Source organism: Bos taurus, chromosome 9 (assembly GCF_002263795.3).
Source record: "Bos taurus isolate L1 Dominette 01449 registration number 42190680 breed Hereford chromosome 9, ARS-UCD2.0, whole genome shotgun sequence".
Lineage (NCBI taxonomy): Eukaryota > Metazoa > Chordata > Mammalia > Artiodactyla > Bovidae > Bos > Bos taurus.
In genome coordinates, this window is record NC_037336.1 from 64,014,300 (window position 1) to 64,028,492 (window position 14,193).

General features: G+C 47.6%; 1 protein-coding gene across 1 annotated transcript in view; it reads right to left on the reverse strand.

Annotated features, from left to right (window-relative positions):
- NT5E (5'-nucleotidase ecto) overlaps positions 1-12,432 on the reverse strand; it is a 72,976-nt gene extending 60,544 nt beyond the window's left edge. The window contains 1 exon segment of the mRNA NM_174129.4: positions 12,062-12,432. Coding sequence (NP_776554.2) covers positions 12,062-12,400 — 339 coding nt within the window. The 5' untranslated portion in view covers positions 12,401-12,432.
- Positions 12,433-14,193: the final 1,761 nt, after the last annotated feature.

The following is a 14,193-nucleotide window of genomic DNA, read 5'->3' on the forward strand; positions in this document are numbered from 1 at the left end:
GGCAAGGTGTGCAAGCAGAAGGCTGCACAGGGCTTCCCTGCTCTCTCTGGGCACACCACCTTGCCACCACTTCACTGTGTTCACTATTTAGGACTTTTTATGATGGTTTCAGGCCCTCCTGCACCCGCGTAGCCACCGCTCCTTGGACGTAGGGTATCTCCTCCCCGGCCGCCGCCCCTGGCCTGGGGCGGGGGGTAGCTCCTCTTGGCTGCTCCTGCGCTGTTGCAGCCTGGCACTCTCGGCCGCTGCCCCTGACCTCCGATGTGGGGTAACTCCTCCCAGCTGCCGCCTGACTGCGACGGTACACATAGCGCGGCCGAGAGGAGCTACCCCACGTCCAACGTCAGGGGCAGAAGCCGGGAGGACCCCATGCCCAAGGGGCGGTGGCCAAGAGGAGTTACCCCACGTCCGATGTCAGGGGCAGCAGTCGGGAGGAGCTACCCCACGTCCGAGGTCAGGGGCAGCGGCTGAGAGTGCCAGGCTGCGATGGTGCAGGAATGGCCGAGAGGAGCTTCCCCACGTCCGAGGTCAGGGGCAGCAGCCGAGAAGAGCTAATCAGCGTCCTAGGTCAGGGGCGGCAGCGGAGATTGCCAGGCTGCAACAGCGCAGGAGCAGCCGAGAGGAGCTACCCCACGCTGGAGGCCGGGGCAGCAGCCGGGAGGAGCAACCCCACGTCCAAGGAGCGGTGGCTGCGTGTGCACAGGAGGGCCTAGGGGAGCTATTCCACACTCAAGGTCAGGAGGGGCAGCGGTCAGGAGATACCCTCATTCAAGGTAGGGAGCAGTGGCTGTGCTTTGCTGGAGCAGCTGTGAGGAGATACCCTACGTCCAAGGTAAGAGAAACCCAAGTAAGATGGTAGGTGTTGAAAGAGGGCATCAGAGGGCAGACACACTGAAACCATACTCACAGGAAACTAGTCAATCTAATCACACTAGGACCACAGACTTGTCTAACTCAATGAAACTAAGCCATGCCGTGTGCGGCCACTCAAGACGGGCGGGTCATGGTGGAGAGGTCTGACAGAATGTGATCCACTGGAGAAGGGAATGGCAAACCACTTCCGTATTCTTGCCTTGAGAACCCCATGAACAGTAGGAAAAGGCAAAATGATAGGATACTGAAAGAGGAACTCCCCAGGACAGTAGGTGCCCAATATGCTACTGGAGATCAGTGGAGAAATAACTCCAGAAAGAATGAAGGGATGGAGCCAAAGCAAAAAGAATACCCAGTTGTGGATGTGACTGGTGATAGAAGCAAGGTCCAATGCTGTAAAGAGCAGTATTGCAGAGGAACCTGGAATGTCAGGTCCATGAATCAAGGCAAATTGGAAGTGGTCAAACAGGAGATGGCAAGAGTGAATGTCGACATTCTAGGAATCAGCGAACTAAAATGGACTGGAATGGGTGAATTTAATTCAAATGACCATTGTATATACTACTGTGGGCAGGAATCCCTCAGAAGAAATGGAGTAGCCATCATGGTCAACAAAAGAGTCTGAAATGCAGTACTTGGATGCAATCTCAAAAACGACAGAATGATCTCTGTTCATTTCCAAGGCAAACCATTCAATATCACAGTAATCCAAGTCTATGCCCCAAGCAGTAATGCTGAAGAAGCTGAAGTTGAACAGTTCTATGAAGACCTACAAGACCTTTTAGAACTAACACCCAAAAAAGATGTCCTTTTCATTATAGAGGACTGGAAGGTAAAAGTAGGAAGTCAAGAAACACCTGGAGTAACAGGCAAATTTGACCTTGGAATACGGAATGAAGCAGGGCAAAAGACTAATAGAGTTTTGCCAAGAAAAGGCACTGGTCATAGCAAACACCCTCTTCCAACAACACAAGAGAAGACTCTACACATGGACATCACCAGATGGGCAACACCGAAATCAGACTGATTATATTCTTTGCAGCCAAAGATAGAGAAGCTCTATACAGTCAACAAAAACAAGACCAGGAGCTGACTGTGGCTCAGATCATGAACTCCTTATTGCCAAATTCAGACTTAAATTGAAGAAAGTAGGGAAAACCACTAGACCATTCAGGTATGACCTAAATAAAATCCCTTATGATTATACAGTGGAAGTGAGAAATAGATTAAGGGACTAGATCTGATAGAGTGCCTGATGAACTGTGGACGGAGGTTTGTGACATTGTACAGGAGACAGGGATCAAGAACATCCCCATGGAAAAGAAATGCAAAAAAGCAAAATGGCTGTCTGGGGAGGCCTTACAACTAGCTGTGAAAAGAAGAGAAGCGAAAAGCAAAGGAGAAAAGGAAAGATATAAGCATCAAGAGGTGATATAAGATATAATGCAGAATTCCAAAGAATAGCAAGGAGAGATAAGAAAGCCTTCCTCAGCGATCAATGCAAAGAAATAGAGGAAAACAACAGAATGTGAAAGACTAGAGATCTCTTCAAGAAAATTAGAGATGCCAAGGGAACATTTCATGCAAAGATGGGCTCAATAAAGGACAGAAATGGTATGGACCTAACAGAAGCAGAAGATATTAAGAGGTGGCAGGAATACACAGAACTGTACAAAAAAGATCTTCACGACCAAGATAATCATGATGGTGTGATCACTCACCTAGAGCCAGACATCCTAGAATGTGAAGTCAAGTGGGCCTTAGAAAGTATCACTACAAACAAAGCTAGTGGAGGTGATGGCATTCCAATTGAGCTATTTCAAATCCTGGAAGACGATGCTGTGAAAGTGCTGCACTCAATATGCCAGCAAATTTGGAAAACTCAGCAGTGGCCACAGGACTGGAAAAGGTCAGTTTGCATTCCAATGCCAAAGAAAGGCAATGCCAAAGAATGCTCACTACCGCACAATGACACTCATCTCACGCGCTAGTAAAGTAATGCTCAAAATTCTCCAAGCCAGGCTTCAGCAATATGTGAACTGTAAACTTCCAGATGTTCAAGCTGGATTTAGAAAAGGCAGAGGAACCGGAGATCAAATTGCCAACATCCGCTGGATCATGGAAAAAGCAAGAGAGTTCCAGAAAAACATCTATTTCTGCTTTATTGACTCTGCCCAAGCCTTTGACTGTGTGGATCACAATAAACTGTGGAAAATTCTGAAAGAGATGGGAATACCAGAACACCTGACCTGCCTCTTGAGAAATCTGTATGCAGGTCAGGAAGCAACAGTTAGAACTGGACATGGAACAATAGACTGGTTCCAAATAGGAAAAGGAGTACGTCAAGGCTGTATATTGTCACCCTGCTTATTTAACTTATATGCAGAATACATCATGGGAAATGCTGGGCTGGATGAAGCACAAGCTGGAATCAAGATTTCTGGGAGAAATATTAATAACCTCAGATATGCAGATGACACCACACTTATGGCAGAAAGTGAAGAGGAACTCAAAAGCTTCTTGATGAAAGTGAACGAGGAGAGTGAAAAAGTGGGCTTAAAGCTCAACATTCAGAAAACTAAGATCACAGCATCTGGTCCCATCACTTCATGGGAAATAGATGGGGAAACAGTGGAAACAATGTCAGACTTTATTTTTCTGAGCTCCAAAACCACTGCAGATGGTGACTGCAGCCATGAAATTAAAAGACACTTACTCCTTGGAAGGAAAGTTATGACCAACCTAGATAGCATATTAAAAAGCAGAGACATTACTTTGCCAATAAAGGTCTATCCAGTCAAGGCTATGGTTTTTCCAGTGGTCATGTATGGATGTGAGAGTTGGACTGTGAAGAAGGCTGAGCACTGAAGAATTGATGCTTTTGAACTGTGGTGTTGGAGAAGACTCTTGAGAGTCCCTTGGACTGCAAGGAGATCCAACCAGTCCATCCTGAAGGAGATCAGCCCTGGGATTTCTTTGGAAGGAATGATGCTAAAGCTGAAACTCCAGTACTTTGGCCACCTCATGTGAAGAGTTTACTCATTAGAAAAGACTCTGATGCTGGGAGGGATTGGGGGCAGGAGGAGAAGCGGACGACAGAGGATGAGATGGCTGGATGGCATCACTGACTCGATGGACGTGAGTCTGAGTGAACTCCAGGAGTTGGTGATGGACAGGGAGGCCAGGCATGCTGCGATTCATGGGGTCACAAAGAGTCGGACACGACTGCTCGACTGCACTGAACTGATGATGGTTTCATCACGTTGACATAATTGATCAAATCCTTGACTGCTGGTGATTAGCTGAGTCTCTTGGTCCCTGCCTCTCCCCAGAAGTCACTCTGAAGATGCCTAGGAGTCTCCAGCCATCAGTCATCTCATTGACATTAAGAAGACACTGATCAAGTATCCCCAAGAGTTTGGGGGGCTATGTGACAGGAACTCAGACAAAGACAAAATGTTTATTTTTTATTAACAACAAATTCCTCCATTCAGACACCTCCAGTGGCTCCCCATGACAATAGAGCAGAGCCTATTTTCTCAGAGTGGCCTGTAAGTTGCATGTGATCCCATCTCTCCTGATTCCTGCCACCTCGCTCTGGTTCAGGCTGGTCCATCTTACAGATTTCTGCTTCTGCACCTTTGCCTCATCCTCCCGTCCCTCCACTGAATTGAAATGGAATCAAAATATTTCTCAGGTCGCCATTGGTTTAGAGATGTGAGGACCCTCAGACTTTACAGATGAGGAATTGATGGCTCAAAGAGCTGAATGGCATACTCCCAGTTATAGATTCAGCATCTCTCAAAGGCAGAGAGAACAGTACTCATGTCTGAATTCCAGTGATGAGTGCTGGGGATGACAAGCTTCAAATTCCTAAAATCTTATGTAAAATTTCAAGAGCACAAACCATAAGACAAAAAAAATAATAAAAATTAATTTGATTATACCAAGTGGAGGATTTCTGTTCAATGAAAAGACACTAAAAAATGGAGTATTTTCTGCCATATCAGTAAACACGGATGTCACAGTCATCAGAGATGGCAGCCCTCAATGTGGGCCCTAAGGGAATTTGAAGAGATGAATACCTGCTATCTAGCAGCCATCAGACTGCAGCCACTCCCTAGGCTGAGCCCTGAGGAACATCAGGATATGAAACCACACATACTGGCCCCAGATATTAGAGGTACACGTCAGAGGAATAACTGCAGTGAGCCAGACTCTTGCAACTTTCCATACATAGAAAAGCACTACAATCCTTAACTTGGGATATTTAGTTTTCTTTAACTGACATAACTCTTTTGATGTTCAGACTATTTACTATTTTGATGTTGCAAAACTATATAAAGCACTACACTCCTTAATATAAAACTACATAGCACAACACTCCTTATATAAAACTTTATATATAACTATATAAAGCAATACAATCCTTAACTTGGGATATTTAGTTTTCTTTAACTGACAAAACTCTTTTGATGTTCAGACTATCTAGTATTTTGATGTTGCAAAACTATATAACCAGGCTCCTCCCCTTGGCTCCTTGAGGCAGTTCTCTCAGGGTCACTTGAGATGCTATCTCCCAGGCCTGGGCCTGATGTCTTAAAAATTCCCACCCAATAAAACAAGTTGACAATGCTATGGACAAAATTAATAGATCTAAAAATGGTAAATAATCCACCTGCAATGCAGGAGACCTAGGTTCAGTCCCTGGGTTGGGAAAATCCCCTGGAGGAGGAAACAACAATGTCTAAAACTGATTTCAGGGACTTCCTTTGTGGTCCAGTGTGCTTCCATTGCACAGGTTCAATCCCTGGTCGGGGAACTAAGATTCCACATGCTGCATGGCTAGGCCAAAAAAAATTAGAAAAAATAAAATTGATTATAGATTAATACTTAGAACTCTTGAAAAGTAAGAAAACTAGAGCAAACCTAATTTATAAAAAAGAGCAAAGCATGTGACCATGCAGTTAGGGCAGAGGAAACCCATAAAGTTAACAAACATATTCAGTTCAGTTCAGTTCAGTTGCTCAGTCGTGTCCGACTCTTTGCGACCCCATGAATCACAGCACGCCAGGCCTCCCTGTCCATCACCAACTCCTGGAGTTCACTCAGACTCACGTCCATCGAGTCAGTGATGCCATCCAGCCATCTCATCCTCTGTCATCCCCTTCTCCTCCTGCCCCCAATCCCTCCCAGCATCAGAGTCTTTTCCAATGAGTCAACTCTTCACATGAGGTGGCCAAAGTACTGGAGTTTCAGCTTTAGCATCATTCCTTCCAAAGAAATTCCAGTGCTGATCTCCTTCAGAATGGACTGGTTGGATCTCCTTGCAGTCCAAGGGACTCTCAAGAGTCTTCTCCAACATTACAGTTCAAAAGCATCAATTCTTCGGTGCTCAGTTTTCTTCACAGTCCAACTCTCACATCCATACATGACCACAGGAAAAAACCATAGCCTTGACTAGATAGACCTTTGTTGGCAAAGTAATGTCTCTGCTTTTCAATATGCTATCTAGGTTGGTCATAACTTTCCTTCCAAGGAGAAAGCATCTTATTTTACTAATTATTAGAAAAACACAAGCTCAGATAGTGAGATGTCAGTTTACACCTCTTGGAAAGCTGCAGAATGATGCAAAGTAGGGGTAAGGATGTGTGTGTGGGGGGTCATATCTGCCTGGGGGTCGGTGGGGTGAATAGAAGGCCCCAGGAAAGCCATCTGGTGGTCAGTTCCTGAGTAAGTGTACACATCCTTGTGCCCAGTAAGCCTGCCCACGGGTATGGATCCTAAAGGAAGTCTCACAGTTGGGACCTGCAGGAGGCTATTTGGGGCAGCACATTTGTGGAACTGCAGCATGATGTGTACCATGTCCAAATCCATCAAAGGGGAGCAAAAGCTAAAATGTGGGGAGGTCTTCGTGGTGCACGAGGCACAGTGCGTGTACATGATAGACACAGAGTGACACCGACAAACCCCACGCAGGACCAGGTCAGGACAAAAGAAACAATGAGCTGAGTAACAGAATGAGTTGTGTAACTTAAAAGTATAAGCAACTAAAACTATAACAAAGTTTCTACAAGCGCACATAGAAATCAAACACAAACATCAACATGCGAGGAAGGCTACCTACGTGGGAAATGGAAGGTGAGGCATGTGGACAAAAGGGGGTCTATTGGGCTTGAGTGAGGTAAAGTCAGGGGCCACGGTCCCCACTCAGGCTGCTGGCTCTGGCATCAGGAAGTGATTTGCTCAGGTTGAGGCTGCTGGCTGTCAGACAGAAAGTGGGTTCAGCAGCCAGGGCCTTACAACGGGGCCCAAAGGAGGCTGCCCTTCCCCACAGCCCACCTTGGTGGTTAGAATCCCATCCCTGGAGATGAATCCCTTTGCTTCTGTGCTTTTTGGGGTTGACATAAGTCTGCTCAATGAGTAAACATGAAGATAGCCCAAACCAAAAAAAAAATCCAACCTCTAGTGAGTCTTGCAAATATAAACCGCTTCCGTGATGGAAAATGTTACATGATTAGCACTTAAAAGTAATTTTTTCTATAAAAACAAAAAAAATATAAAAAAGAAAAAATAATAGTTCAGAAATGGGATATAGAAAAGTTGGTGGAGTGGGCGGAGGAGGGTTGGTAGGCTGTGCTGGGCAGTCAGAATCAGATAAACTGAGAGCTTAAAACCCCAACCTCCCTTACTCATACCTTTCTCTTTTTTTTGGCAGGACACATGGAACTAACTTTTACTGAGTGTTTACTCTGAGCCAGCAGGGAGCTAGGGAGTTTTACATTTGCCATCTCATGGATCACTTACAAAAGTCTTACACAGAGAGGCGGGGTGGTGGTTGATCCCGCCAGTCTTGCAGTTGGGAATAGGAAGCTCAGAGAAAGCAACCCACCCAACTCACATGGTGAGTACATCAGAGCTGTCTTCCTGTGCCTCCACCAACACAGCGACACTAACTAGCAGCTTGTGACGGCCTCCCTCTAGAGTTTTCTGCCTGGCAGCTGGGTCCAGAGGTCTCTAAGCTTGCCTTTGGCTCCAGCACTATCAGAACCCCCCAGCACTGCTGGTGGAATGTAAATTAGTACAGCCACTGTGGAAAACAGTATGGAGATTCCTAAACAAATTAAGAATAAAACTACCATATGATACAGCAATCCCACTACTGGTCACATGCCCTGAGAAAACCACAATTCTGAAAGGCACAGGTACCCCAATGTCCACTGCAGCACTGTTTACAATAGCCAGGACATGGAAGCAATCTAGATATCCATCAACAGATGAATGGCTAAAGAAGTTGTGGTACACATATACAAAGGAATATTACTAGCCATAAAAAAGAATGAAATCGAGTCAGTTACAGTGAGTTGGATGAACCTAGAACCTGTTATACAGAGTGCAGTCAGACAGAAAGAAAAAAGCAACCATTGTACACTAATGTATACATATGGAAGCTACAAAAACACTACTGATGAATCTATTTACAGAGAAGAATGGAGACACAGGCATAGAGAATGATCTGGTGAACACAGCAGAGGAAGGAGAGAGTAGGACAAACTGAGTAGTAGCATTGACATATATACACTGCTGCTGCTGCTGCTAAGTCGCTTCAGTCGTGTCTGACTCTGTGCGACCCCACAGAGGGCAGCCCACCAGGCTCTCCCATCCCTGGGATTCTCCAGGCAAGAACACTGGAGTGGGTTGCCATTTCCTTCTCCAAGGCATGAAAGTGAAAAGTGAAAGTGAAGTCGCTCAGTCGTGTCCAACTCTTAGCAACCCCATGGACTGCAGCCTACCAGACTCCTCCATCCATGGGATTTTCCAGGCAAGAGTACTGGAGTGGGGTGCCATTGCCTTCTCTGATATATACACTACCATGTGTAAAATGGATAACTAGTGGAAGCTGCTATGTAACATAGAGAGACCAGCCTGGTGTTCTGTGATGACCTGGGGGGTGGAATGGGTCGGGGGAGGGAGGCTCTAGAGGGAGGGGATATATACACACAAACATACACACACACATACACACACACACACACACACAGTTATGACTGATTCAAGTTGGTGTATGGCAGAGACCACCATAATACTGTAAAGCAACTAGCTACAATAAGAAAAAAAAGAATCCCTCTAGCTGTTCTCACTGGGGCTCGAAGGTCCGGAGGTTGAGGGAACTCCTGGGGTTAAGTTAAATTCTAGTCACTTCCTCTTTGCCCTCCAAACCCATGCATCTTAGATGTGGTTCCTCTAACCAGGTCCAGTTTCTAGAGAACTGGGGATATCCTTTCACGACTGTTTTCCACCCTGATCTACATCTCCAGCTTCCTGAGAGTCAAGAGGTGGCAGCAGGTTGGTGAGCTGGGGGTGGATTTTTAACAGCAGAGGACTTCCCTGATGGTTCAGACGGTAAAGCGCCTGTCTACAATGTGAGAGACCTGGGTTCAATCCCTGGGTTGGGAAGATTCCCTGGAGAAGGAAATGGCAACCCACTCCAGTACTTCTTGCCTTGAAAATCCCATGGATGGAGGAGGTTGGTGCAGGCTACTATCCATAGGGTCACAAAGAGTCGGGCATGACTGAGCGACTTCACTCGAACTTTCTTTTAACAGCAGAACAGCAATAAACTCGCTGAAAGGTGTGTTAGCAAAATGCCAATGAAAAGCCACTGGAAAACCAAAACACAGTGAATGTGGCAGAGCTTTATCCCTTACTAAAGCATCACAAGAACTAAGATTTTATGCAGGTCAAACCATGTTTGTCAAACCTGCATGGAGTGAATCTGATGAGAGGCTATCAAGAACCTGGCCACCAGCCTTACCTTTGGCTTTCCTCCTCTTTCACAACCTGCCAACATTACATAAGTTGCCTAATTTCCTCAGGCCCCGGTCCAATTGTTTTGAGTGAAATTTAAAAGACAGTAAATCCATCCAACAATAAGCATTCTAAACATTTCTGGTGGTGACGGACTGTAACTTGTAGCAGATTGCTTCAGCTTCACCCAGCATCTTATCATAAACACTTGATTAACACTGTGAACTTAATTCATCTGAAAGAGGAAAACAGTATCACTTGGGAAAACTGGGAATTATCCACTTTTTTTTCCACCGAAAGGAGTCTACACAACTGTGGAAAAAAGAGTGTCATGAAAAGAAAAGTTTAGAAAGTTGTGGTTTGTGGATGAAATCAAAACAAACTCACGTAAGGTTTATTCTTTCTGGGAGGAAATGGCAACAATTTTATAAATATTTATTCTGTCATCACCTAGGACAAAGCATCAGGCAGGTCTAGCTGCTGAGATAAGAACACTAAAAGGCCACATACAGAATTCTTGAGACCCATGAGTCTTTGGCACAGTTCAGATGCTGGCAAGTCCCCCAGATAAAGGCTGTGGCTCAGATAAACACAAAGGCTACAGGGCTCATAGCCTTTGAATTGCAGCGGCTCTGAGTGTTCCTGATAACCTTAAAACCAACGATCAGATAGAGAGGACCTCTCTGTCCTTCTTTCATCTCTCTACAATGAGCTTTCCTGGAAAAAAAAAAAAAGTCTACCCCCCTATATCTTTCCTGTCCTCCTCTCTCCAAGTTTCCAGGGGGAAAAATACAGCACTGTGCTTTGCCCACCTCTGTGTTCCTCTGTTACAAAGTGTACCGTTAGCCTGCTGTATCCCAGGCAGGACCACACCTCTCCCCATCTCCCATATCCACATACCACATCTCCCTGGACCCCTTGCTCTGTTCCTGTTCTAAAACTTCTAGGATTTCTTCCCCCAGTTTTGCCACACAGAATCCCTTCACTCTAGGATTTCACACAGGGCTAAACTCGGGCGTTGGTTTGACTTACAAAAGTCATAACTATTTATTACTGTGCCGCTCCTCTCTGCTCCTTTTCTAGAATTCAGTCCAACAAAATAAGGCATCACCTTTAACAGAGCACTGGGGAACTGGCACTTCAACTCTCACATATGTTTTAACAGCCTCTCATCTCTTAAATGGGACTCTCTTCCTACATCTCTGCTGCCAAACTGATTTTAATGAAATTCTTTGAAACCCAGTGCTTTCAGCATTTTGGCTTCCCTAGGGAAGTTTATTTCTGTTTTTAAACCTCTACAACAGTGTCTGGTGATAATAAGAACTAACATTTAAAGAGGTCATACCATATGCCAGCCAACCCTCTGAAGTGGGCTTCCCTAGTGGCTCAGTGGTAAAGAATCCACCTGCCAATGCAGGAGATGCGGGTTTGATCCCTGGGTGGGGAAGACGCCCTGGAGAAGGAAATGGGAACCCACTGCAGTATTCTTGCCTGGGAAATCCCACGGACAGAGGAGCTTGGCAGATGACAATCCATGGGGCCGCAAAAGAGTTTGACACAGTTTAGCAACTAAACAACAATTATGTGTCAGACAACCCTCTGAAAGCAGACAGGATTATTACCCTGTTTTCTAGAGGCAGGAACTAAGGCACAGAGAAAGTCAGCTGCACACAGAAGGTGTCCAGCTGGGATTCTCCCCAAGACTGTGAGCTTAATTATGCTTAAACTCTGGGGTCAAAGGGATCTGGGATCTATTATTATCCTGTCTCGCTCTCTCTTTTGGAGCAGGTGACCTGGATAATGCACTTAACCTCTTTGACCCTGAGTTTGTTTCCCTTCCAATTAACTGGAGATAAAGTATTTCTTTGAAAGACCAAGCAGTAAATGAGAGATATGTGCGGATCTACCTCGGTCAGGTGGAGAAGGAAATGGCAACACACTCCAGTATTCTTGCCTGGAGAATCCCATGGACAGAGGAGCCTGGCGGGCTACAGTCCACAGGGTCGCAAAGAGTCGGACACGACTGAGCGACTTCACACACACACACACACACACCTCGGTCCAGGGCACAGGGTAACTGGAGTCCTACACATCCCAGCTGAACCTCCTCATTGGCAAGTCCGAGTCCCGCTCCTCTAAATACCCAATTTCTTGGTGGAAGTACATCAGTCCATTTAAGTCGAATCAGCCAAGGGGCGTCTATGTAAGCATCCACCTGGAAGACTGACGGGAGTTTCGCTTCCTCTCCATTTCGCTCTGCGCCCGGGTCCTAGGCTCGCCACCCACGGCCTCGCCATCGGCGGCTCCTTCACCCGGTCATCTCTCTCGCACGGGCACTCCACCCCGGGGGCTCCCTAGCCTGCCGGGCTGGCGGTCTTACCATGGCATCATAACCCAGGGCGTTCATGAAGTGCGCCACCTCGGTGCCCTTGTACACGGTGAACCAGATGGTGCCCTGGTACTGGTCGCCGGCGTCGAGCAGCAGCACGTGGGGCTCGGCGCGGCGGATCTGGTGCACCTTGGTGGCAAGCCGTGCCACGCCGCCCACGCAGCGGCTGGCGTTGACACACTTGCTCGAGTCCTCACTCGTCTGCTCCAGGCGGCTGTGTACGTCGTTGGTGTGCAAGATGGTGAGCTCCCAGGGGCGCGCCGCGGGCCACAGCAACGCGCCCAGCGCGAGGATCCTCAGCGCCGGGGTGCGAGCCGCTCCGGGATTCATGGCTGCGGCTGGTGGCGAGAGCGCGAGCGCCGGTGAGTGCGAGCCAGACTGGCTGTAGGAGGAGGGCGGGGGCTAAGTCGAAGGAGGCTTGCGCGGGCCGGCGGGCGGGGCTGGGCCCGGCCGGGCCGGGGCGGGCTCTCCCGAGGCCGGCCCCACACGGCCAGGCGCACACCCCCGCGGTCACCCCATCCGACCCTGGCCAGCGGGGTGGCTCGGACGCGGCTGGCGGCTGGCACTCGCTCCGGGCGGGAACAGTGAGGAGGTTGTTCCCCGCGGCGAGAGAGCACCGGTCGCGGTCCCGGCCCGACCAGGGAGCCTGGGCGCTGGTGGTCCCACTATCGGTGATGAGCTGCTCTTTGGAGGGTGCGCGGGAGGATTTGGAGCGTCCACTCCGCTTCCAGGTCTTCGCTGATCTTGCCTCTTTAAATTTTTCCAGAAGGATGCGTTGTTTCTGTGGGTTTGTGGTTGCCAGTTCTCACTTGAAAGAAGGGGAAAAGGGAAGAGAGAGGAAGTGGAAAGGAAAAGAGGTGAGAGGAGGGAGCGAGGGCAGCGCTGTGCTTTGGGGGCTGTGGGAGTGCTGACTTAAAAAAACTGCACAGCCTGAGAGTTGGCTGTTAAATTTATTTAGGGCAAAATAAGGACTGTAGTCTGGGAGACAGCACCTCAAATAGCTCTGAGAAACTGCTCCAAAGAGGTAGGGGGGAAGGAGAATATATGTGTGATTTTGGTGAAGGGAGAGTACAGGCAATCAAATCCCTATTTTTTTCCAGAAAATTTCTACTGGTCTCAGGAAGCTTTAGTCACAAGAAATAGTCGTCACCATGAAGGACTTCAGCGCTTTTCTAGATGTGAGGAAATACAAGAATTGGGCTCATAAAATCAGCTCCTGAAAATACCTATCTGAAGACCTGTCCTTTCAGTCCCCATCTCCCTACCACCGCACCCCCCCCCCCCCCCACCTCACCAACATCCCCCCCTCCACCAGCACAGAGTGCCTCATTTCTGCTCTCCACCCTGAACTCCTTTCAGGGGATGTTGAAGGTCGGCAGCTGCAGCAGTACATGGTTTAATCCTTGTAGAGGTAGATGGCAAGTGCCGGTTTGTAGTTGACAGGGCTCTCTCATGGTCATAAATCCGACTGTACTTTGGAAGACATTTCCTGACCATTTCGTTCCACAGTACCCAGAAGACTCATTCCGAGATCTGGCAAAGTTTTTGCTGATGGGCCACTCAATGTGCTGTTACTGGACTAGGTCTATCAACAGTAACCAAAGGGCTCTGGACCACCTACCTCTCTCACTCTGTTATGGTCCAGGAAAAATTCCCTCTTGTTTTATCTTCTCATATCTAGAGTTACACTATTATAATCATTGATCACATAGTGTTAGTTGCTCAGTTGTGTCCGACGGTTTGAGACCCCATGGACTGTAGTCTGCCAGGCTTCTCTGTCCATGGAATTCTCCAGGCAAGAATACTGGAGTGGGTTGCCATTTCTTTCTCCAATTGACTGCATGTTGCTGCTGCTGCAGCTAAGTCGCTTCAGTCGTGTCCGACTCTGTGCGACCCCTGAGATGGCAGCCCACTAGGCTCCCCCGTCCCTGGGATTCTCCAGGCAAGGACACTGGAGTGGGTTGCCATTTCCTTCTCCAATGCAGGAAGGTGAAAAGTGAAAGTGAATTCGCTCAGTCGTGTCCGACTCTGAGCGACCCCATGGACTGCAGCCTAGCAGGCTCTTCCATCCATGGGATTTTCCAGGCAAGAGTACTGGAGTGGGGTGCCATTGCCTTCTCCGA